Source organism: Lepidochelys kempii, chromosome 10 (genome assembly GCF_965140285.1).
Source record: "Lepidochelys kempii isolate rLepKem1 chromosome 10, rLepKem1.hap1, whole genome shotgun sequence".
Classification (NCBI taxonomy): Eukaryota; Metazoa; Chordata; order Testudines; family Cheloniidae; genus Lepidochelys; species Lepidochelys kempii.
In genome coordinates, this window is record NC_136389.1 from 9526453 (window position 1) to 9550774 (window position 24322).

Below are 24322 nucleotides of genomic sequence, written 5' to 3' on the forward strand. Positions count from 1 at the left end.
CCAGTGGAGGCCAGGCATTTCTTCCAGTAGCCAGCCCCCTGCGGCGTTCGCAGGCTCAGGCTCTAGATAACCTCTTTTTCACTGGAGTGCCGAGGCGGGGAGGTTATTTGAAGGGGACACCTGTGGGGCACCGGGCGCCACACGACCAAGCACGCCACGCTCCGTCGAGGGCGGCCAGGAATCGGTAGCAGGCGGGTGGGAGACAGTAGGACCCCCAGGCCCTGGCGAGCCACAGTGGCCTGGGCCACTAGAACCCTTCCCCCCCAGGAAAGAGGCTGGTGCACGGGCAGGGCAGCAAGGCAGCCTCTGCCTGCACGTTTCGTTATGAATCCACCCTGCATTGCTATGGCACTGAGCGTGGGCTCAAGCCTGGAAAGGAGCAGCCTGGCTACTGCACCCACAGGCAGCCAGGAGCAGCCCTCCCCCACCCCTCCTGCTTCTCTCTCTCTCTCTCTTTTTATTTTTTTTTTTTCAAGAGGGGAGGGGGAAAAAAAAAAAAAAAGCCCTGCTGCAATGTGCAAAGCGGCTCGGGAGAGGCAGCGGCCCGGCCAATCAGAAGGGCTAGCTCCGAAAGTTGCCTTTTATGGCTAGGGCGCTACCGCTCTGGCCCCATAAAACCCGGCTCGCGAGGCGGGCTGGAGTCGCTGTGAGCTCCCTCTGCGCGCGCCACGTCCCCCCCCGCCAGCTGAGCCGCCTCTCTTCGCCTAGGGTTTAAACTTGCAACTTCCTCCAGGTAAGGGAAGGGGGGCAGGAGCCCTCCTCAGAGCCGCTTTCCTTGGGGGGGCGTACAGAGGACGGGCTGGGTTTCTGCGGGCCCCCTTCTTAGCTAGAGGCGAGAGGGGGCTCGATTTCACTGCTCTTGCCCTCAAAGAGGGGCTGAATGCGGATGGCTCCCAGCTAAACGCTGCGGCTGTCTAATGCTGCCCCCCCCCCCAAGGGAAAGCCCTTGGAAGGCTGTTGTGGGGTTGCTTTGTTTTTTTCTTGCAAGATTTATGTAGGGGCTGCTCCTTTCCTGGGGAGAGGCTCGCTCTTGGTGTGCAAAGCTAAAGTGCCCAAACCAAAATGGGAAGGGCTGAGCATGGAGGGGCGCGATCTTCCTTGTCCACGGCCGTAGCTGGCAGTGGGGATGGACTGCATGGTGAGATTGCACAAAGGGGGGGATGGATCCACGGATTCTTTTGCATGGCTGTGACCAGGGGAGGTTGGCGGGGGGTGCGGTGGAGTTTGCCTCCAGTTAATCTGAGTTTGTGGGTGTAGAGTGTCTCTCGGCTTGCAGTGTTGCTGACAGGGCTCTGGGGCTGTGATCTGGTTTGCTTGCTTCGGTGCCTAAGAGGGATTTGATGTTGGACTAGAGGCTGGAGGAGGAAGGGAGTCCAAAGCTTTACATGGTTTAAGAAGGGGAGGGAAGTGGTGGGTTTGGTGGGCCACTGTTGCTGCCCAAAAGAGGGGCTTGGGCGAGTGCCTCTCAGCCCCTTTCCCCCCCAGGATTTGTCCAACCCCCTTTGGAAAGGGAGATCTGTTCCCTGCCCCATAGAGCTGGTAGGGTGTGACTCCAGAGCTGCTGCTTCCGGTGGCAGAAAGCCGGTACTCCTATTGTATCGGCTCAGCACATGCTGGGGGAGGGTGGGGGAGGCAGAGGGAGGATCCTCCCTGCACAGGATGGGGAGGGGGGGAAAGCCATGAATCAGTCTCCTGGCCCATAGGCGGGGAGGAGGGGGGTCTCTTTGTCTTGTTGAAGGCACACTGGCTCTTTCTGAGAGGTGGCTGCCTCTTCTCCCCCCCCCCCCCCCCGCACCATCCATCCATCCTATGCGGTGGTTACACTGGAGACTCCTTTCTCTTAGGGGGCTCTAAGGGGTCGGTGGATCCAGGAAGAATGATCTGAAACCTGACTCTGCTGAGGGCATTGTCCTTAGTGTCTGGGAAGGAGTGGGGTCCCGGTGGGTCCAGATGGCTAGTGTCTCTGGCCTTGGAGTGCAGATCAAGGGTTATTCTGCCTGAGAATAGGCGGAAGAGATGTGGTGATTTATTGCTAGTTTGGTTTAAAATGCATTTTCAAAAAAAACAGGGATTCATCCCTGCCAAGCCTTGCTTCCCTCCCCAGACAGTGGGGTGAAGGAACTAGGTTCCCAGAGCAACCTTGTTAGGTTGGTACAAGGGGGTGGGGGGCAGGCACAGGTGGGGAGAATCTGAGTCTTCAGTTAACTGGTGGAGCTGCTGCTCTAAACCTGGCACTTTAGTCTCAGTACTTACTGAGTTCTCCTTGCCAGAGTGTGTGTGAATTGCATAATAGCATTGTCTTAATCCTCTGGCATTGGCATCTTCATCAGTGTCTGAAATGTAAAGGGTTTTGAGGCTGGTGGGGAACCTGCAATTAAACTTGGCCAGCTAATTAAATGTATATAAAGCAGGCTTCTTTCTTAGGGTTAGGTCAGTGGGAGACTACTTCAAAATGATCTGTGAAAGCTAATGCAATTGCTTGCATGACTGGTCTAACTAGTCATAGAGCCAGTGTGCCCAACAGGGTGGGATCCAGGGACATGCTGCTTCTCTGAAGCAGGGTGTGGGTAACTTCCCCTTTTTAAACTGGTTCAGTTGTCCTCTTAACCCTGTGCTTCAGACACCCCTAGTGCTGGTACCAGGCACACTCCCTCTTGCAGGGAGTGGCCACAGCCATATGCCTCATTTGAAAAGGGAGGGGAGTGGCTTGTCTCCTTAATCAGTCCACCAAAAGCTGGCTACATACTGCACTACTGGCTTCTTGCAAAGCTTGCTCTAACCATTGCCTTTTATGGTAATAATGTGAGACTAGAGCAGGGACTTCCTTTGTCCCAAATCTGTGCAAAGGCAAAATATGCAGTGCTTTGCACCATCTAGTGGCTGAAAGGGAGAAGTCCAGCAGCTTGCAAACAGGAAGTGAGAAAGGAAATGGGTGGCGCACAAGCAAATGGCTTAATCTTACTGCATGGGGTTTTCCTCCCAAACCATGAGACACTCGCTGCTATTACAAGTTTATTTTCCAGAAACCCTGGAGCATAGGGAGACTTCAATAAACTAAAGGGCAACGTCTGTTACCCAGCTAATCAAGCTTGCTGACATTCTCATTCCTTTACAGTTCGCCATGGACGATGATATTGCTGCGCTTGTTGTTGACAACGGCTCCGGTATGTGCAAAGCCGGTTTTGCTGGGGATGATGCCCCTCGCGCTGTCTTTCCATCCATCGTTGGTCGCCCCAGACATCAGGTATGTAATGGAGTAGCACCTTGCCTGTCTTGTGCGATGAATCCTAAAGCTCAGAAGAAAACGCTGCATAGTGTCTCTGATCTCTGTCCTCTGTGTACACACAGATGCATGGCTGTGTAGGAGCGAAAAGAAATGACCTAGCTTGGTTCATCTTACTGTCAGCCAGTAAAACTTCCCATGTCTACTGGGATGGGGAAGTTTTGTACCTATGGCCTGGCTTCCTAGGTCCTGTAACCTAAAGAGAACACTAGCTGCCATGGCTGAGGAACAGGCCTGGGGTTTAGTCAGCCAATGGATTGTCTTCAGAGTTGGTGGATCAAGTTTGACTAATCGGCTCTGACTTTTCTCTCTCCAGGGTGTGATGGTTGGTATGGGCCAGAAAGACAGCTATGTTGGTGATGAAGCCCAAAGTAAAAGAGGTATCCTGACCCTGAAATACCCCATCGAACACGGTATCGTCACCAACTGGGATGACATGGAGAAGATCTGGCACCACACCTTCTACAATGAACTCAGAGTTGCCCCTGAGGAGCACCCTGTGCTGCTCACAGAGGCTCCCCTGAACCCCAAGGCCAACAGAGAGAAGATGACACAGGTGTGTAAGAGGGCTTTGGTCCCCAGTCTCCATCATTTGGCTCCAGCTGATTGAGATCCGCTGGCCAGCATTCCTCCCTTGCGTGCTTTCATCTTTTTTCCTTTGCTATTCTCTACAGGGTTTTCCTTTCCTGACCTGAGTCTTCTCTTTGCTGGATCTTGACAGGTTTTATTTGCTCTTCCTAAGCTGGTTTTTCCTCTTGCTGACTTTAAACTAGCAACTCATTTAACTGCTGTTTCTAACGTGACACTAACCCATTCACCTACCCTGAGTGACTTCTGTAACATAGCTTTCTAGAGCTTGTGAGAAAGCTAAGATGTGGATAGCAACAGTTGCTGTGTTGCAGCTGCATTAGTCCATGTTTTCCATTCATCTTTCCAAGGTTTGAGCTTGGGTTGGTGGGTTTGCTGTGAGCTCAGAGCTGATTGGTACGGTCTCCTATTCCAGAAGACCAAATCCTGAGTCTGCAGACGCCACACTCTGCAGCATAAGGACATTTGCATGACTTGCTGCAAACTGTTTCTTGTGGGTGCTGATTGAGCCTCTTGGTCATATCCTGTCAACTTAACCTCTTCTCTTATGTCCACAGATCATGTTTGAGACCTTCAACACCCCAGCCATGTACGTAGCCATTCAGGCTGTGTTGTCCCTGTATGCCTCTGGTCGTACCACTGGTATTGTGATGGACTCTGGTGATGGTGTCACCCACACTGTGCCCATCTATGAAGGTTATGCCCTCCCCCACGCCATCCTCCGTCTGGATCTGGCTGGCCGTGATCTGACGGACTACCTCATGAAGATCCTGACAGAGAGAGGCTACAGTTTCACCACCACAGCCGAAAGGGAAATCGTGCGTGACATCAAGGAAAAGCTGTGCTACGTTGCTCTGGACTTCGAACAGGAGATGGCCACCGCTGCGTCTAGCTCTTCCCTGGAGAAGAGCTATGAACTCCCTGACGGTCAGGTGATCACCATTGGCAACGAGAGGTTCAGGTGCCCAGAAGCCCTCTTCCAACCATCTTTCTTGGGTAAGTCTCCATTGTGTAGGAGAGGGTGGGATGGGCAAACTATACCCACCAAGCTTTAGTGGTGAAGTCCTCCTCCCCATGAAGTGACTCTGAATGGCCCATAGCTTACCACACAATGGGTCTAGAATAATTGTAAGTGTTGTGAAGCCAAGCAAGAGATCTCTTCTTGGCTGAAAGGAGCACTTGCCTCTATCCAGTGCTGGATTCTGTGTGATGTATGCTTGAGGCAGTCTTAGTGCGTGCTAAATTACACTATTTTAGGTTGTGATTAGCTAGTTGGTATCTTACTGACCTTACTATTGCCTCCTTCCTCTTAGGTATGGAATCCTGTGGCATCCATGAAACTACCTTCAACTCCATCATGAAGTGCGATGTGGATATCCGTAAAGACCTGTACGCCAACACCGTGCTGTCTGGTGGTACCACCATGTACCCAGGCATTGCTGACAGAATGCAGAAGGAGATCACAGCCCTGGCACCTAGCACAATGAAAATTAAGGTATGTTGGAGATCCCAGAATTTATGCTCTCTGCTCATGTTCCAGCAGTGGGTGGGGTTGTCCTAATTAAGAGTTAAGTCCCTGGGATAGAAGAAGCCACGAGTTCAAATCATAGATATCTTAGATGGTATTTTGACAGTGGTACCACAATTTCTGGGGCAGGTGATGTTAGTACCACCATGTGAATAGTCTTCCTTGGCCAGAAGCCCTGGTGCAAATGGGCTGACAAAGAATACTGTTCCGAACTTGAACATATGTGGGATGTTGCCACTCAAACATTGTTCACCATTAATGCCATATGGTGGTGAAAAGTGAATTCAGGCTACTGTGGGTCTTTTAATGTGGCAAATCTAGTGGCTTGCAACAGGCCTGGTCTTAATCGTTATTTAGTGAACCAAAGGTTTTCATTAAGTTGCGGAAGCACTTCAGAAGGGGTGTGCCCTGTTGGATATCACCCAAACTGATCCAGCTCGAATAGCATCAGTGGTGGTGGTTAGCAACTGATACAAGCATTTAACTTTCTTGTCTCCTACAGATCATTGCCCCCCCTGAGCGCAAGTATTCTGTCTGGATTGGTGGCTCCATCCTTGCCTCTCTGTCCACCTTCCAGCAGATGTGGATCAGCAAGCAGGAGTACGACGAATCCGGACCATCCATTGTCCACCGCAAATGCTTTTAAACCGGACTGTTACCACATCCCACCTTTGATAAAACCCATAATTGCGCATAAAACAAGATGAGATTGGCATGGCTTTATTTGTTTTTTTTGGCGCTTGACTCAGGATTTAAAAACTGGAATGGTGAAGGTGACAGCAGCAGTCTTAACGTGTTGGCGCGAACGTCCCCAAAGTTCTACAATGCATCAGGACTTTGATTGTACATTTGTTTTTTAATAGTCATTCCAAATATTGCATAATGCATTGTTACAGGAAGTTACTTGCCTCTGTGGAGGTAGCAGCCCAGCTTGAAGGAGCTAATGCCATAATGAAGGTGTTAGAGTAATGCTTGTCGGTAAATTATGTAACCCAACAAGTGTCTTTTTGTATCTGCCGCCTTAAAACAAAACACACTTGATCCTTTCTTTGATTTTTTTGGTCAAGCAAATGGGCTGTGTTCCCCAATTCTAGATGTGAATGAAGGCTTTACAGTGCCCCTTGAGAGTCCAATGAGAAATGGTGCCAGTATGTGGGGGAGGGGAGGGGCTATCTGTACACTGACTTAAGACCAGTTCAAATAAAAGTGCACACAATAGAGGCTTGGCTGGTGTTGACTTTTTCTCACTTCACTGCACACGTGGATCATGTCCAGCTACTGGGTTTGGGGAGAACTCATTCCCAGCTGGAGTGAGGGTGGGTGGGAAGGCAAGCTCAAGATGTGGTGCAGAGCTCAAACGCTGGCTGCACCTACTCCAGAGCCTACAGCAAGACTCTCCTGGAACCTTCTCCGCTTCATTCCTTAGATCCTACCAAAGGCCAGTCCTGAGCCATTAGGTGCCACTAGGCTAAAGGAGGCAGACTTCACCAGGGGTGACCAGTTTGTGTCCTTAAACTGTGTATGCACTCCGTTCTGCTTCCACTTCCATCTGCTTGCTCCTAGAAGAATCCAAGCAGAGATGGCCAATACTACTGTCATAGTGAAATTAAAGCAAGCCTCCTGGCCCATTGTGGGGAGGAGGAAGAAGGGTGTGGGTAGGTCTGCTACAGCCAAAAAGCAGAGGCATGTTGCTGTCACACTGAATCTCTCCTATTGTGCCCTCAGATCTGTAAGGGGCAGAATAGTTTCCTTGTGGGGTTAAAGGGCTGCTTAAACCCAGCAGCCAGGAATGGACCAGAGCTGACTTCATTTCCCTTCTGTTCACTACACTTCTCTCCACTTGCAACTCCCTAGTTCCCCTAGGACACAGATGACAGTGTAATGCAGAACTGAGCACCCACACCTCCAACTGCAGGTTGCTGAACAGCTCTGAAAATCAAGCATGGAGGTAATGACATGAGCAGGCTCCCCAGCAAGGTCATGCCAGAAGGGGGGAGAGAGGGTGGAAGAGGAGCTGCTACAGTAGCTCTCTACCTGCCCTATACTCTAGTACTAAGATGTAACCCTGGGAACTCTGATCTTGGGTGGGGTGAGATGATGTGCCCCAAGCAGAACTGGAGTCTGTCACAATGCACTTGTAAGATTAAAAATGCCATCAATTACATGCTCCTATCCATGCTAAAACTACCCAGGAATCTGGTACCTAGCATAATTAAACCCTCATTATAAGCAAAACTGCTTGATAGTAGCTACATTATCTGCAAAAGGCAGTCAGCAGAGGCATTAATCTGCTGCATACCTCTTGGCCTGGCAATGTAAGAGTAGATACATGAAGCCCCTTCATGCTTAATCCTAGCTTTAATGACTGTCCAGGCTTGCAAACACTAGTTTCCCTTTTGTCTGAGGTAACCACTTCTAAGGAAGTCAATAGCAAAACTCTCAGGGAAGAAGGGGTTTTATTTATAGAGCAACCAAACTGGGCTAGGCATGGCCCTGCTATAAAGAGCCATCCATTTAAAAGGATGGCAGTGAGACAAGGGAGAGATATACAGGCCATGTAATTGGCTGGTATAGAGACCCCGACAGAGATCAAGCCCCAATTATTTTGGGTCCTGTGCAAACAACCCCTGCACCAAAGAACTTGCCTAAATAAACAAGACCGGCACAGAGGGTGAATTGGCTTACCCAGGGTTTCTTTAGACACTGCAGCCTCTCCACTACATACACTGTGAGGTCTGTATTAACTTTTATTTTTTTTACACTATAGGTAGCCTTGAGGGATTCAAAGGAGGACATTCCAGCATGAACAACGGCACAGCTCTGTGGGGTCAGGCCCTCACCTCTCTCATCCAGTTGAGAGCAGCTGACTAGAAACTGAGGCTGATCTAGTCTCTAATGATTTTCTAAGGTTTTTATAGCCTACCAGTGCTAAAGGACTGCCAGTTGATCACCCTTTAAAACAGAATGAAGGCAGGAACCAGTTTGAGGCTAAAATTCAATCTTTATCTGGTTTCAGAGTAGCAGCCATGTTAGTCTGTATCCACAAAAAGAAAAGGCGTACTTGTGGCACCTTAGAGACTAACAAACATAGAATCATAGAATATCAGGTTGGAAGGGACCTCAGGAGGTCATCTAGTCCAACCCCCTGCTCAAAGCAGGATCAATCCCCAATTTTTGCCCCAGATCCCTAAATGGCCCCCTCAAGGATTGAACTCACAACCCTGGGTTTAGCAGGCCAATGCTGTATAGATTCTTATTAGGTTCCTTGGATAAGGCTTGGTAATTGTGTCTCTTAGTGATTACATGCTGGAGAAAAGAATTTTGTGTCACCCTGGGGAAAACATTACTCACTACTCAGGACTCTGAACTCCTGGGGTGTTTTCCTTTAGCGAGCAAGGGGATGTTTTTTTACATAGTCATCTCTTCCTAACGCGAATTAGTGTTGAGCTAGATCTGGGAATTTATTTCTAGCCATTTCATAGGTTTGGGGTAATATATCTTTCCACTGACTCTAGCCTCACTGAATCACTGGCCACTGGAAAAATGCGTGTCCTTAATCAAAAGTAGTCCTGTACCGTGCACTGTTTGTGGCAGAGGCCTGGGAGTCAGGAGATGTTGACGCAATACCCTCTGCTCCCACTGACTGACTGTGACCAGGCGCAAGTTCACAATCGCTGTCCTGCTTCTCTTGGCTGTAGATTAGAGAGAACGATACCCACCGTGGTAGAGTGGCCGTGAGCTCCTTAGAAGAAAGAGGCTATGGAAGGGCAATGTGTTATTTCCATCATTGCGTGAGTTTGTTAGTGAACCACGACATGGATTCAGTGCTACATATAGTATATTTATTCATCAAATATATTTGCATTTCAAATAAGGCCCTCAGCTTCCCAGAGGGGTGAGTCCCTCTTGTTCCAGTCTCTGCTTTCTCACTTTATACCTAGCTGGGCCTTCTAACCCTGGTCACTGATCAGTGAACAGGTGCTCCTCACGTAATGCTGCTGGGACTTCCTCAGCATACAGACAATACAGAATCCAAGTGAATTCCTTTTTTCTTTGGCCATTGGGTAAGTCGATTTCTCAGCCGTACCTGGTATGGGTGTAGGTATTGTGGGTGCCAGTGACTAGGATCCACCCTCATTTGGATTTTTTAGGGGATTTTTCCATAACCTTCTGGAAGGCCCAAGAATTCCCATTTGCCTTAGCTTCACCTTCCTCAACTGTCTTTGAGACACCATATCATGGGTTTAATCCTCAGCCATCTAGCCTTAACTCAACTTCCCAGTCAATGCCACACTTCATTTGATTGGGAGAAGAAGGCTAACTGGGCCCAGACTTACCTGATTTTTCATCCTTCTCCACTAAGAGTGCTCAACTTTCACTAGTGATCTAGACAGACACCAGCAGCAAGATGTGTGATCTGTAATCAGCTTGGGAACAAGGAAGTTACCTCACTGATCAGCTTACAGGTGCAAGCTATCAAAACAAATTAGTGATGTCCTTGGTAAAGGAGATTGTTTCTTCTTTTGGGATTTAGTTCCTGCACTAATTGATCATCAGCCTCCTTACTTTTCAATGTTTCCCAACCACCTGGAATATTATTGGGTGTCACCAGATGGCGCTGTTACAGATGGCCTTACAAGCTCTAGTTAACAGAAAGTATAGCGACTTAGGGTGAAGGTGCAGAGCTGTTGGCTGCAGGTTAAACTCATGCAAACAAACTAAGTTATCATATGGTGTCAATGCATTACATGCCCCCTTTGGGAAAAGTCTATTGTCAAGCAGCAGATAAAGAATGTTTTGACTGGGATTTTGTCATTGAAATGGGTTGTAAATATTCTTTGTGCTCAGAGGAAGAGTTCCATGTTCTGAAGCAAGTGGTGTCTGTTTTTTTGCAAAGTGGCTGCTAAACTACATTATAGAGTTGCTAGACATGGCATTGTGCTCTGGCTGACCCCCTACTGCCCATAATTCCCAAGTAGTTGGCAAACTGGTGGCGAGAGGAATGGGGCCATATCATATGCTATTATAGCTATTCCGACTTTCATTGCAATGCCTGGCCATCACCGGGGAGATTGCTGTATTTTACAGCCACACCCAGCGTGCCTAAATTACACTGGGAGCTTTAATGGTCCCTATAGCAGCCACATTTACATTCCCTCCATCTTCACCTTCTGAACTACACCTTCTGGAGGCACAGAACAGGTGCTGCCCTCCAGGTGTTTTACGCCTATCATGATGGCCCTGTTGTTTTAGTTGTTTATTTTGCCTGTTTTTTACATTGGAAATTCAGGTCTTGTCTACCCTTTTTTCCTGAAAAATTATATGGATGACTAGAGAATGGGCAGGTTAGTGATCTCACCCATACTAAGCAAGTCAATCCTGATTGAGGGGCCTGTGTGATTGTTATTTGGACTTTAAAATATCCTTTTGGTTTGGTTTTGATAACTTCTATTTAACTCCAGCACCTGCCAAACAGTGAACATAAAACATGACTTGTAAAAGATGCTACGCTCTCTACCATCAAACAATCAAGGGTTGAAAGAGCTCTCACTCCATAGCTCTGGGCCCTCGAAGGGACACTGCTAGCAAAACAGGTATGACAAGACTTAAGGCTCCTGATATTTCTAAGTTTAAAAGTAGGTGCACCCCCCCCCCCAGTCTTTTAATGCCTTGTTCATGACTTCAGAGAGAAACAGAGCAACTACTCATTTTTGTCCTTTCTAGGTCATCTTTAAGGACCCCTTTATATGAAAACAAAATCTAAAATCATACATGTAGCTACAGAAAATCCATCATTTTGGTGGCTTCTGTACTTGAGATTCTGCCATCAGTACCCAGCAATGCAAATGAGGTAACTTGCACGCTCCATCTGTTTGAAATTGTAATATAACATTCCTGGGTGAGTTATCAGTCGTGGGGATTGAACCCTATAACTCTGAATCTTAAAGCGTCAGCTGCTGCACCTTGTGCTAAAGAGGTGTTTCTGTTAGCTGATGCTATAGAATATAAGAAGAGCCGTACTGGGTCAGACCAATGGTCCATCTAGCTCAGTATCCTGCTTTCTGACAGTGCCAATGCCAGGTGGCTCAGAGAGAATCAACAGAATAAGGCAATTCTGAATGCTTTATCCCCTATCATCCAATTCCAGATTCTAGCAGTTGGAAGTTTAGGAACACCTTGAACATGGGCTTGCGTCCCTGATCATTTTGGCTAATAGCTGGTGATAGAAATGAACTTATCTAATTCTTTTCTGAATCCAGTTATACTTTGGCCTTCACAACATCCCCTGGCAATGAGTTCCACAGGTTGACGGTGCACTGTGTGAAGAAATGCTTCCTTATGTTTGTTTTAAACCTGCTGCCTATCAATTTCACTGGGTGACCCCTAGTTCTTGTGTTATGTGACAAGGTAAATAGCACTTCCCTATTCACTTTCTCCACACCATTCATGATTTTATAGACCTCCATCATATTCCTCTCCCCCTTAGTCATCTGTTTTCTAAACTGAACAGCTCCAGTCTTTTTAATCTCTCCTCATATGGAAGCTGTTCCATACCATTAATCATTTTTGTTGCCCTTCTCTGTACCGTTTCCAATTCTAATATATCTTTTTTGAGATGGGGCAACCACAACAGCACACGGTATGCAAGACTTATCAACCTCTGCACATGGCCCAGTCACCACAAGAAGGGGACAAAATGCCACACCAAGTGGGCGTGGGTTACAAAAGTAGGGTGAGCTCTACCTTAGCTTTCTTTATTTACACTTGAGATTTGCCTCAGTGCAGCTGCTACGCTTGCTGGATCAGGGATAATTCCAAATATTGGCAAGGCCTTTGCATTCCCTCCTGAAAATGGATCCTGATGGAAGCCATTGAATGAACAAATTCATTTGTGAAAACAAAACTGCAATGCCCTGCAAAGCTAGATGTGTTAATAGTCAAACTTCAATTGAATACACCAATCAGAACAGGAAGGAAGGGCCACCCGGTGACTCATAGGCGGAGCCGGAATTGTGCTGGAGGGATCAGTAACTGCTGCCAAGGGTCATTTTCGATGACTTCTCAGGGGGTTGATTGACATATGCAATGCTGAGTCATGGTTTTGAATTATGCTAGGAGTTTGTGAGCAACCTCTCGGTCTGTTTGGAGCTAAAGTCTAAGATGGAGTATCACTTGTGGAACAAAGTAGAGCGAGTTGCTGCCTTGCTCAAAGCAAACCACATCAGCATGGATCCGTTGCTATGGATGGGAGACGTGGGCTTTGGGGCTCGCTTTTCAGTAGCCCAGGCGCTGTTACCTGACACTATTTAAGATATATTTTAAAAAAATTTCACTGCCCCCCTTGCAATCTTTCTGGGCACAGATACAGTGAAATTTGTGGTTTTGTCATGGTCATTCACTATATATTTGCACAGTGCCTAACTCAATGAAGCAATGAAGTGACTGCCTCAATTGCGGTAGCGGTTTCACAACATACATGTTTAATAATAATAATACATTTAGCTAAATACAGAATAAGAAGGTTCTCTTACATGCATTGACCCATGAGGATGGATTCTTGTCTAGGTTTTACTGCTCAAAAATTGTTTTAAACAATATAAAGGTAACTAACTGAAGTCAAATTAAATCTAAAGAAACTTAACCCTACAATCAGCTGTATGCAGTCTGTATGCCCCATTTTCAGGTCATTGAGCAAAACTTGACTAAACAGATGGGTTTAATTTTTCCTATATGTCTATTTTTATTTCACTTGATATTGATTGAATGCATTCCCATTCATAATACTATTGTTTTTGTGTAATGTGATAGCACATAGAGGCCACTGATGGGATCCGGGCCTCATTGTGGCTTGGCATCTCACAATGTAAGGCCACCACCCTGCTGCTTGATACACAAACTGCATGATCCGACTGCAGGATTGAGGCTTAATTAATTAATAAATGCCTGAAGTGTTGTCCTCTGTTTGCAACAGGGTACAATAAATGCTTTCAATGAGGGAGTAGCCTGTGATAGCAGATAGACAGGCCTTCAGGCAAAGTCCTATACAATTTAATAGGGCTGAATCCAATATGAAGCTGCAGAAATTTCACAGGGTTCTATAGACACGAAGCTGAAACCAGCGTTACCAACTCTTATGAGTTTATCACGAATCTCACCATATTTGCTGCTTGTCCTAAAGTCCCAGCTCTTGGAGTCATGGGATTATGCAACAACCCTGGCTTTCATTTAAAAAAAAGAGTAAATTATTAGCTGTGATAAATGCTTGAAAACGTGATTCCCTAATGGCTCAGAAACTGGAAGGGAAGTTAAAAGACCCCCTCCCCCAGGTATTACTTTAATAACATATCTTGCTTTCTAAACCAAGTTTATGGTTTTTTTTTGGCACCTGACTCATGTTGCTTGGGGTTGGCAACAGTGAAAACCCTATGACTGTTGTATGGAATGATGAGATCTTTTCTACAGGGAGGTTTTGCTGGCCCAGGCTATCAGGACCTATGGCAGAGAGTGTAGAGACGATTCTCCGTGTAATCTCATATCATGGCTCAAAGAACGTTTGGAAAAATTGCCATAAAGAATCAGGGATTGCCCAGTGCCACTCCCAACATGACAGCTAGGAAGAGGGGCGAGAGCCACTGCCACACTCAAGATGGCGGCACGAATGAGCGGCCAGGCCACTCCCAACATGGCGGCAAAAGGACGGCGCCACTCCCAAGATGAAGGCGAGGGGGAGGGGGCTGGCCCAGGAGAGAGAGCGGAAGTGAGGTCAGAGGTGCGCCGGAAGTGTGGGGGTGATCCTGAAGCCGGGGAAGCGGCTTGTTTAAGCGGCTCGGCCGGGCGGGCCGGGCTCTGGAGGCGGCTGCTGGGGGACCATGTTCGACCCGGGACAGGTAACGCTGGGGGCCCGGCCCCGTAGCAACCCCCGCCCCTCCCTCTCCATCCGACTCCGCCCCCTCCTGCCTGCATCCCTCCCCACAAAGCCTTTTCCCTAGGGGCCCTGCGGCCCCGCTTCCCCGCTGCCGGCCCCTCGCTTCCCCGTGTATTCCGCCTCCCCCTTCCGCTCCCCCGCCGCAGGGCCCTGTCCTGAGTGGGCCAGGGAGGCTGAGCTCTCCTAGCCCCCACTCTCTGGTGGGGGTGGGGGCGCCGCACTGATGCCCCCTTGCTCCGGCGGGGGCCCTCGAGGGCAGGCTGGCGCCTTTCCCAGCGGGACAATCCCCATTCCCCGCGTGTCACTTCGTGGAATCCCCTTCCTTGCAGACTTTTCAGAATCGGCTGAACAAACATCTGGCAGGGATGCTCTAGGTTTATTTGGGCCTGTCTCAGGGCAGGGGGCTGGACTCTTCCCTTGCGGTCCCTTGCAGCCCTACCTTTCTATGAGTCTAACCTCACGCTCCCCTGCTCCCCAGTTCTTTTGATCCTATTGGTGTTGGTTTGGGTTCGTTTTCTTTTGAGACCCAAGGACTGTTGTCATACTTGTTCTTGATTAGAACAAATGAAAGCACCACGGAAGGGATTAGACTGTCAAAATGAATGGAAAGGAACCTTAGATCAAGCTAGGCTAATTCTGGGGCCTGCTAGGTGATCCTTTCACTTCCATGTTTGGCGGTCAGTGCCCGGCTGTGAATTGTTTAGTTAAACTGGAAGGGGAATTGTCTAGGATCTTACTCGTGGATGAATTCTTTCTATGAGTTAGCAGGAATGTATAAATTGTGATCTTTGCTTCATGCATCTTTCATTATCCATGAGAACTGCATAATCACGGTTTCTGAAATGATAGTTAAAGGAGTGGTTCAGCTGTTTCAGTGCTCTAGCTGTAGTGTGTTGGTGGGATATTTGGCCATGTCTGTGCTGGGTATTTATTTTTCTATATTGGCTTAAAATGTTTTCTCTGTAGTTTAGAAAATGTACGTCTAGACTCTTAAAACAGGTTTCAGAGTAACAGCCGTGTTAGTCTGTATTCGCAAAAAGAAAAGGAGTACTAGTGGCACCTTAGAGACTAACCAATTTATCCGAGCATAAGCTTTCGTGAGCTACAGCGTCTGATGCATCTGATGAAGTGAGCGGTAGCTCACGAAAGCTTATGCTCGGATAAATTGGTTAGTCTCTAAGGTGCCACTAGTACTCCTACTCTTAAAACAGAGTCTGACCGTAGGACCAACCAAACTCATATATCATATATATTTAGGATACTGCATGGCTTTCAGTCAGTTCAGCAAACTCAGTTTGAGCTCTTTTAAAGACAGGAGGAGAAATCCTGGCCCTCATCAAAATCAGTGGCAAAACTCCCATTGATTTCAATGGGACAGGATTTCCGTGAGGGTCTTTAACGATCTAGTTTGGTTCTTATCTCTGTGTAGGCATGCTGTAAACGCCATGCACTCAGGCCTGGGTGGAGAGGGAGAATGCAGTATCACTTTGCTACAGAATCATTCCCAGTGGCTGCTGCAGTGTTGATGAGCTCTGGGATTAATAGTCTGTTACCTGGGAATTCTTGCCATGACATCTGATCTCAAGGGAGAGGATAAAAAGGAAAAACAGAGGTGAAATATGGCTTTGTACTGACCGTAGAGGGAATATGGCTCTGCAATTTCTGTAGTTTCAAACAATGTAAACATCTGACGTAAAATGTACAAATAAACTGAAGGCAGATGGTGGTATAAAAGATGAGCCAAAGTAAGAGATTCTTTCTTAGGTCAAATGTCTTGAGGGTGGGGGGGAATAGAGGTGATAGCTTGCATTTCTGAAGTAGGGGGAATTCACTTTCCCAATTCCAAAGCAGGTCTTGGGCAGTACTGGGAATTAACTAGTTTAGTAACAACACCATAGCAATAAACTACAAAAGCAGAATAAGCATAAAGGGGTTTTATTCTGTTTCTAAATCAGCACTTAGAAGGAGGCTGATGAATTGGCAAAACAGGGAGAAGACATTGCAGTATTGGCAAGGCAAGAGTGCAAAATCTGATCTCGAGGAAAGTTTGGCTCTGTAGACAGTAGTAGCCGATAGCTCAATACGTGAGGCTTCATCCATTTCCACCTTGGCTTATTTTATAAGTCCTGTTCTTCCCAGGTCTGTTTTTTCTCCTCTGTCTCTCATTAACTCCATGAGGCTTCTGAGCTGACTTGCTGCTCTTTCCTTTCAGGAGATGCTGAGTGCAGAGATTGGGGAGGACAGTAATGACATCAACCTGATGGAGTTCTCAGATGAGATCCTTTTGCACATCCTGAGCTATGTTCCTTGCACAGACCTTGTTCTGAATGTGAGGAGAACCTGCAGGAAGCTGGCAACTCTTTGTCTTGACAAGAGTTTAACCCACACGGTGCTACTTCATAAAGAATATCAGGTAGGGAGAAGCTGGTTTTATGCCCAGATGGGGCATGGGGATTGTGGCAGGCTGCCAGAGGGGGCTGCTTCTGAGAGTATGAAGACAGATTGATTTCTCCAAGTACAAAACAAATCATAAACATAGTTATATCCTTCTAGCCCTGACTTGGAGGGAAGGGGGGGATTTCTTAAGAATTAGAACAGTTAGTACGGCTACTCCAGAGACCTAGTATCACTTGGTTTAGGATGTAATCCAGAAAGCCAATGTTACAACCACTTCTGGTTTTCCACAGTGCTGTTTTAAAAAAAATTCTTAACTAGAATGTACAGTAGAACTATTTCAGAATGTTAGTTGTATTCCAAATCACTTAACTATATTGTAAAAAACCTTAAATTGTATGTAATAGCCTGCAGGTGATAAACTAAAGGGATAGTAACAAATTGAAAACAAGTAGCTTTTAAAAAAGTTAAATGTAGATTTGATCATTTCTATCTTCCCAGGATGATGATGTTAAGATGTCATTACAATGTTTCTTATTTCTTTAGAATTTGTTTCTCTTCGTGTTAGTGAAGCACCCACATGAACAGGGGGAAATGACTACACAAAGTGCTGTCAAATACACAAAGTAAACTAAAACCGACAAATGTATTTTTCTGTCTCTTGGTTATAGAAAATATTAAGTGTTGTAATGATAGTAGGTAGTAAAAAACTTCCAGGTAGAAGTGTGACTTTTAAGTTGACTGTCTCTCTAAGTGTAGGAAAGGGAGAAAGCATATTTCATCTAATGTGGAATGGGCTGGAAAGTGGATGAAGCAGAGAGAAGCAGCAGTTGTTCCTCTGTCAACTTGAGCTGTTCCACAGATGCATAATTCTGCAGACATAGGGCCTGAAGCTGAGAAGTGGTGAATGCCCTCAATTCCTGTCAGTCATTGTCACTTAGCACCTGTTAGGGTCAGTCAGTAATGCAGACTCAAACTAGAAACTAAATGAAATGTAATCTTCAAGATCCTAAGTCTGAAGGGTAAAACAAACTACCAGCAGTTACAACAATGTGATACTTAGTACTTATATTGTATATTTCATCCAAGGGTCTCAAAACACTTTAGTAGAGGGTGTGTGTGTCATTATCCCCATTGTGAGATGGGAAACTGAGGCACAGAGAAGTGAAGCAGTATAATCATCCTCTTCAATGTTACTGAAGCAGTTTGTGTTTAAATACAGGTCAACAAGGACAAAGTGAAGCAGCTTATGAGGGGGATTGGAAAAGAGATCCACCAGCTGAACATGGCTGGCTGCTACTGGCTGCCCAGTTCCACAATTGACTATGTAATACGATGCAAGAACCTGGTGAAGCTGAACTTGTCTGGCTGCCATCTCACCTCCCTCCGCCTCTCCAAGATGCTCTCTGCTCTCCAGCACTTGCGCTCACTGGCAATTGATGTAAACCCTGGTTTTGATGCCAGCCAGTTGAGCAGTGAATGTAAAGCCACACTTAGTCGTGTACTGGAGCTCAAGCAGACCCTTTACACACCGTCGTATGGGGTGGTTCCATGCTGCACCAGCCTTGAGAAACTGCTGCTCTATTTTGAGATCCTAGACCGATCCCGAGAAGGCTTCATTTTGTCTGGCCAGCTGATGGTGGGTGAAAGTAATGTCCCCCACTACCAGAACCTTCGTGTCTTTTATGCTAGGTTGGCTCCTGGCTATGTCAATCAGGAGGTGGTGAGACTGTATCTGGCAGTGCTAAGTGACCGGACCCCAGAGAATCTTCATGCCTTTCTCATTTCTGCCCCTGGCAGTTTTGCAGAGAGTGGAACCACTAAAAACCTTTTGGACTCCATGGCTCGAAATGTATGTTTGGATGCTTTGCAATTGCCCAAATCCTGGATTAATGGATCTGGCCTCCTTCAGCACTTGAAGTTCAACAACCCTTTCTACTTCAGCTTCAGCCGCTGCACCTTATCTGGTGGCCACCTGATCCTGCGGGTTATTAATGGTGGGAAGGATCTCAAAAGCTTGACCAGTTTGAATCTCAGTGGCTGCATTCACTGTCTGTCTTCTGACTCCTTGTTTCGAAAGGCAGAAGATGATATTGACAGCAGCATTCTGGAGAGTCTAGTTGTTTCCTGCTGCAATCTGAGACATCTGAATCTTTCTGCTGCCCATCATCACAGCTCGGAAAGCCTAGGGAAGCATTTGTGCCAGCTCCTGGCACGGCTAAGGCACCTGCTGTCTTTGGCGCTGCCAGTTTGCTCCATCACAGATGTTTCTACAAACACAGACAAGCTACCTGTGCAGTCTGTGACTAATGTGGTGCCCCCAGGCCTTGGAAAGAAAATCCGGATCGGGGTGCCAACATACGCCAAGAACTTCTTGGAGCAGTCAAATCAGAAGTCTCAGTCCTCTGTGTTTTGGACTCTGTTGGAGAACCTCCCATTTTTGAAAAACTTGGAGTTAATTGGGTCCAGCTTTTCCTCTGCCATGCCCCGGAATGAGCCAGCAATTCGGAACTCACTGCCCCCTTGCAGCCGGGCACAGAGTGTTGGGGATTCAGAGGTGGCTGCCATTGGCCAGTTGAACTTTTTGCAGAACCTCACTTTAGCACAGATGCCTAATATCCTGACTGGTTCTGGGCTTGTTAGCATTGGATTGCAGTGCCAGCATCTGCGGACTCTCTCGTTAGCCAATCTGGGCATGATGGGAAAAGTGGTCTATATGTCTGCCCTCATGGACATGCTGAAACACTGCAAGTGCTTGAGGGATCTCAGGTGAGGGCCTGTTGTTGATCTCCATTTTCATTCATGCGTGTCTAGAAAGGTGTGTCTGTGTGTGTGGAGAAGAGGGGGATCTTTTTGGACCAACGTAAGGAGGAGAGTATACTAGCTTCTAGGTCCCAAGGAAGGTAGCTGTGTTGGCTTGAAAATTAGAGGGTTTTCCTCCTGAATAGCAGGATTGTTGAGATGGGCGTGGATGGTGTGTCCTGTATTGTCCTTGAGAAGCAGAGGTAGTCAGTATACCCTCAAGCCCCTGTGGGCTCCAAGGAGGACATATTCCTAAGACTGCGTCTTGGCAGTGCAGAGCATTACAAGTTAACATGTTGGTCTACAAAGAGCTCTCTTATCGAACCTCTGGTTAGCTCTCTTAGCTGGTGTTTGCTCTATGCTGCCCAGCATCACAGAACATTTACCCTCCAAAAGCTGTCTTCATTGCTGCTTCTGAATTGGCCTTTCTCCATAGAGTCTGAATGCTTTAACTCTCCCAAACAAAGGTAGCAAGTGACATGGTGTAAATTCTGTCAACATTCTCACAACAGGTTTCTTCATGAGGTCTGCAGATGGCATTTAGGTCAATAGAACTTTTTCCTTTTAAAGGTTTCAGAGTAGCAGCCATGTTAGTCTGTATTCGCAAAAAGAAAAGGAGTACTTGTGGCACCTTAGAGACTAACCAATGTATTTGAGCATGAGCTTTCGTGAGCTACAGCTCACTTCATCGGATGCATCCTGTGGAAACTGCAGAAGACATTTTAAAAGACATTTTTAAAAACATCTTTGTGTTGGTGAAAGCTGCTGGATTCAGAGCTCTGACTGACACCTTCTGTCTGTAGCAGGTGTAGCATGCACAGCGGCAGTAGAAGACAGGAGAGCAGCTCAGCCTTTGGCTTTGTCTACACGAGGGGCTTTTGCTGGCACAAAAGACAGTGGCGTGGTTGCTGGCCGACATAGTTATGTCAGCAAAAATCCCTAGCGCAGATGCAACTATACTGGCAAAGCTACAGATGTAGCTTATTTCACTTGGGGGTCGGTTTTATGCCAGTACAAAGCACAATTTTGTCATTATAGCTATGTCCACAGTACGAGTGTTTTGCCAGTCTAATATACTGGTATCCCTATACTGGTAAAGGGCTTCTAATGTAGAGCTAGCCTTTGAGAGGCTAAGCATCTCCAAAAAGAGCTAGTTGCATCGCAAAACTAATCTTTGGAGAAAACAATTTGACGTGCAGTGGTCGCTTCCATTTGGCCAGGCCCAGAGAACTTTGCATCCAGGGACTATGGTATGCCTGTCCGCCACAGACTGGCCACTCCTGAGGAGAGGGTTTGTACAGCTTCCCACAAAGGAAAAGCCTGCGTGTCTCCCATGGAAGTGCCATAAGAACACTCTACTTAAGAAAAAAGAACAGGAGTACTTGTGGCACCTTAGAGACTAACAAGTTTATTACAGCATAAGCTTTCGTGGGCTACAGCCCACTTCATCGGATGCATAGAATGGAACATATAGTAAGAAGATATATAGATATACACGTACAGATAAGTTGGAAGTTGCCATACAAACTGTGAGAGGCTAATTAGTTAAGATGCGCTTATTATCAGCAGGAGAAAAAAAACTTTTCTAGTGATAATCAAGATGGCCCATTTAGACAGTTGACAAGAAGGTGTGAGGATACTTAACTTTAGGGAAATTGATTCAATATGTGTAATGACCCAGCCACTCCCAGCTGGGTCATTACACATATTAAATCTATTTCCCTATGTTAAGTATCCTCACACCTTCTTGTCAACTGTCTAAATGGACCATCTTGACTATCACTAGAAAAGTTTTTTTTTCTCCTGCTGATAATAAGCTCAGCTTAACTAATTAGCCTCTCACAGTTTGTATGGTAAGTTCCAACGTGTGTGTATGTATAATCTTCTTACTATATGTTCTATTCTGTACATCCGATGAAGTGGGCTGTAGCCCACGAAAGCTTATGCTCTAATAAATTTGTTAGTCTCTAAGGTGCCGCAAGTACTCCTGTTCTTTTTGCAGATACGGACTAACATGGCTGCTACTCTGAAACGCTACTTAAGGTGTCATAACTTTCCAAATGGAGTTGGGGAAGGTTTTATCTGGAGGAGCTGCTCAGCATTTAAAATCTGGCAATAAAGTCTGTTGAAAACCGGATTGGGTGTCATTTGGCTAATTCCACCACCACCAAGAATTTTCTGCAAGCCTAGAAATTAATTTCAGGTGATGTTACAAAGCAGCAGTGTCACCTAGTGAATAAAATAGAGTATTACTAGTATGCATTTTTCTGCCACTTTCCCTACCCGTGTTTGGAAGTTATTAACCCAGAAAATGGGAGCCAGTGTGTCTTTGTGTCAGATTCACATTAGGATGATGACATATTGTGGATAAATCAGGCAGGTTTCTGATTTTCAGTTAACACAACCGGAGAAATGAGTATAATGCAGGATCTTCAGAGACAGCCAGGTATTGCTCACCTCTATGGTGAATTGCTGGGTAGCTATCAAATAAAAACACCATTCCACAAGCGTCCTTACTGCCAGAAAGTTCTGGACTCGCAAAACATGACTTAAAAATTATCAGGACGAAGAGTTGCTCAGATATGCCCCCATTCCACGAAAGGCTGGATAGAGATTATCCAGTTCAGGGTGGGATTGCCTGCTAGTTGTCATCTAATGGATTACACATCTCCAAGCTCCTGGCTCTGCTGACCCAATGACTGAGTCTCATAACGGCTTTGAGATCCTTCTAGCAAACCTGGACTGAGCAGCCATATCTTCCAGGTGACACTGACCTTTTGCAGTGGAGATACTTTCTGTAAAATTATTATTTTGTACATGCAGAATCTGGTTAGGCTGCAAGTTACAGCATGGAAACTGATAGCTTCCAGAAACTTCCGAAAGGGAGGGGGAGGTATTTAGTACTTTCCACTGTGTATTTTCAAATTGACACATTTCTTTCTGAAATAGTCCATGTGCTGCAGACTGACTGTCAGATTCCTTTACTTAATCAAATCCAGACCAACTCTTCAGCCCATGTGAAATATAGAAGAGGTCACATAGAAGCTTGTGCTGACAGATTCTTCTCTGACCCCTCTTCTTTCTCCAGCTCCTCTCTGCTGACCTCTCAGGGCTTGAAGATGTTCAGCCGCGTGGCTCAAAAGCACTAGGTCTCCATCAGTGTCCGTCGTGAATCAGTTTTTCATACTTGGTTCACTCTGCCTGGAGTCTTACGTTGAGGTTGTTGCCTAGAGGATGGTGACTAGCTTGCTCAGCATTTGGACCTCTGGAGCAGCAAGGCCCCATGGTCCATGCCAGCTACTAGCCTTCTGACCAGATGCCACGTAGCCAAGTCTGGGCCTGCCTCAGTCTCTGTTTGCCGCTGTCATGTAAACAGCTCATTGCTGAAGGGTAGCGCTCTGTAAGCAAGAGGGCTGAGATTGGAATATCACCTTTGCTATGGTGCTCCCACTCAGATATGAGACTACCATGTGTACTGTGTATATAGATAGTGCCAGGCCATTCCTGATCTCTGAATCCACCAGCTGTTTTCAAGTGGGAGCAACACATGGCTAAATTGGAGACACTTATTGCACCATTCATAGCCCCATACGAATGCTGCATCCCCCACTTGTTTTAAAGCAGAATTAAAATTCATCCTCTGACTTGTTTGTGTTTTTTCTTGCAGGCTAGAGCAGCCGTATTTCAGTGCTAACACCCAGTTCTTCCAGGCACTGAGTCATTGTTCTTCTCTCCAGCGCCTTTGTATCATCTCCCGGAGTGGGACTCTGCAGTCTGATGCAGTGATGTCATTCATGGCCAACTGCCTTGAGGTCATCATGTGCCACATGTTTATGGGAGAATCTCTCACAGTTTGCAAAAATCTTCAGCAGTCCATTGTACGGAGGTGAGTGAGAAAGGGGCTGAGGTGGGATTTCTGGGGCTGTTCAGGATTTATCCCCATTGCCTTTCCCTCCATCTTATATATGGGTCAAGTGTGGGAGCACTGTGTAATGTTCTCCTGGCCTTTTAGCATGCTAAGAAGCTGACAGGTGAAATTTAACTCCTTGGCACAGAGGGTGGCCTCTCATTTTAATAAGAGCCAGTCAATGAGCTACTTGTAAGTATTCTGTACGGTTTTTTTAATCCGCTTGTCCCATCATGATTGATTTGAAGCTTCAATCATACAGTTACATGATCAAGTGACAACTTCATGTAAACAACAAAAAAAAAAACATCTGGCAGCATTTTAAGTACTGAAGATGTCCGACTTTGAGCCTTTCCTCCTTCCCCACAAGTAACTACAGCTCATTCAGACCGCTAATCCCTTGTGAATGTCGCTTTCTGATAGTGCCCCAGTAGAGCAGTTCAAAGCCTTCTGATTGGCTAAGGGGGGTTCTTTTTGGTGTAGCCCTTGCATCTTTGGCAGTTCTTAAATAAGTCTTGCCTAGCCCCTTGCAGTGTTCTGAAGCTCACATGGTGGGAAGCGTTTGTGTATGAACCGTGAACTCCTTTTGAGAATAAAGCTTTTAATTACACTTGGCATGGTGGCAGCCAGCTCACAAAATATTTCCCATTCAACAGAGACTTCACGCTATTTTCCCCTCTCCTTTTTCTTAAGGCATTAGGTGTGTTTTCTTAGTCACCTACTGTGGCTTTCCTCTATTACATTTTAATAAAAATTTTCAAATCAAATGGCATTATTATTATTTATTATTGCATCCTAGATGGTAGCTTTACCCCAGCCCTTCCCCAGCTTCAGACTTGTTTTCTAGGATTAAATCCAGCAGAGGCTATGACTGTGTTATCTACCTAGCAAACT

The 24322-nt window shown here is 46.4% G+C and overlaps 2 protein-coding genes across 9 annotated transcripts in view; both read left to right on the forward strand.

The window, feature by feature from the left end:
• The first annotated feature begins 621 nt into the window (after positions 1-621).
• On the forward strand, positions 622-6617 carry ACTB (actin beta). 2 transcript variants are annotated; one of them, XM_073361906.1, is made up of 6 exons: positions 622-733; positions 3116-3244; positions 3600-3839; positions 4429-4867; positions 5185-5366; positions 5902-6617. In XM_073361906.1, the coding sequence occupies exons 2-6, from the start codon at positions 3122-3124 to the stop codon at positions 6043-6045; spliced, it is 1128 nt and encodes a 375-aa protein (XP_073218007.1). In that variant the 5' UTR covers positions 622-733; positions 3116-3121; the 3' UTR covers positions 6046-6617. The 2 variants fall into 2 exon arrangements, with proteins under 2 accessions (XP_073218007.1, XP_073218008.1); XM_073361907.1 differs by lacking the exon at positions 622-733 and having other exon boundaries at positions 3099-3244.
• Positions 6618-14179: 7562 nt separating this feature from the next.
• The window catches only part of FBXL18 (F-box and leucine rich repeat protein 18), a 46601-nt gene continuing 36458 nt past the window's right edge, over positions 14180-24322 (forward strand). For 6 of the 7 annotated variants that reach the window (XR_012161091.1, XR_012161090.2, XR_012161087.2 and 3 more), the window contains exons 1-4: positions 14180-14287; positions 16538-16738; positions 17942-19488; positions 23189-23407. Coding sequence is in view for 3 of the 7 variants with exons in the window: in XM_073361911.2 (XP_073218012.1) it covers positions 14270-14287; positions 16538-16738; positions 17942-19488; positions 23189-23407 (1985 nt within the window). In the remaining 4 variants the exon portion in view is untranslated. Of the gene's footprint in view, positions 14288-15539; positions 15938-16537; positions 16739-17941; positions 19489-23188; positions 23408-24322 lie in introns of those variants that run through there. The other variant, XM_073361910.2, reaches the window with a different exon arrangement.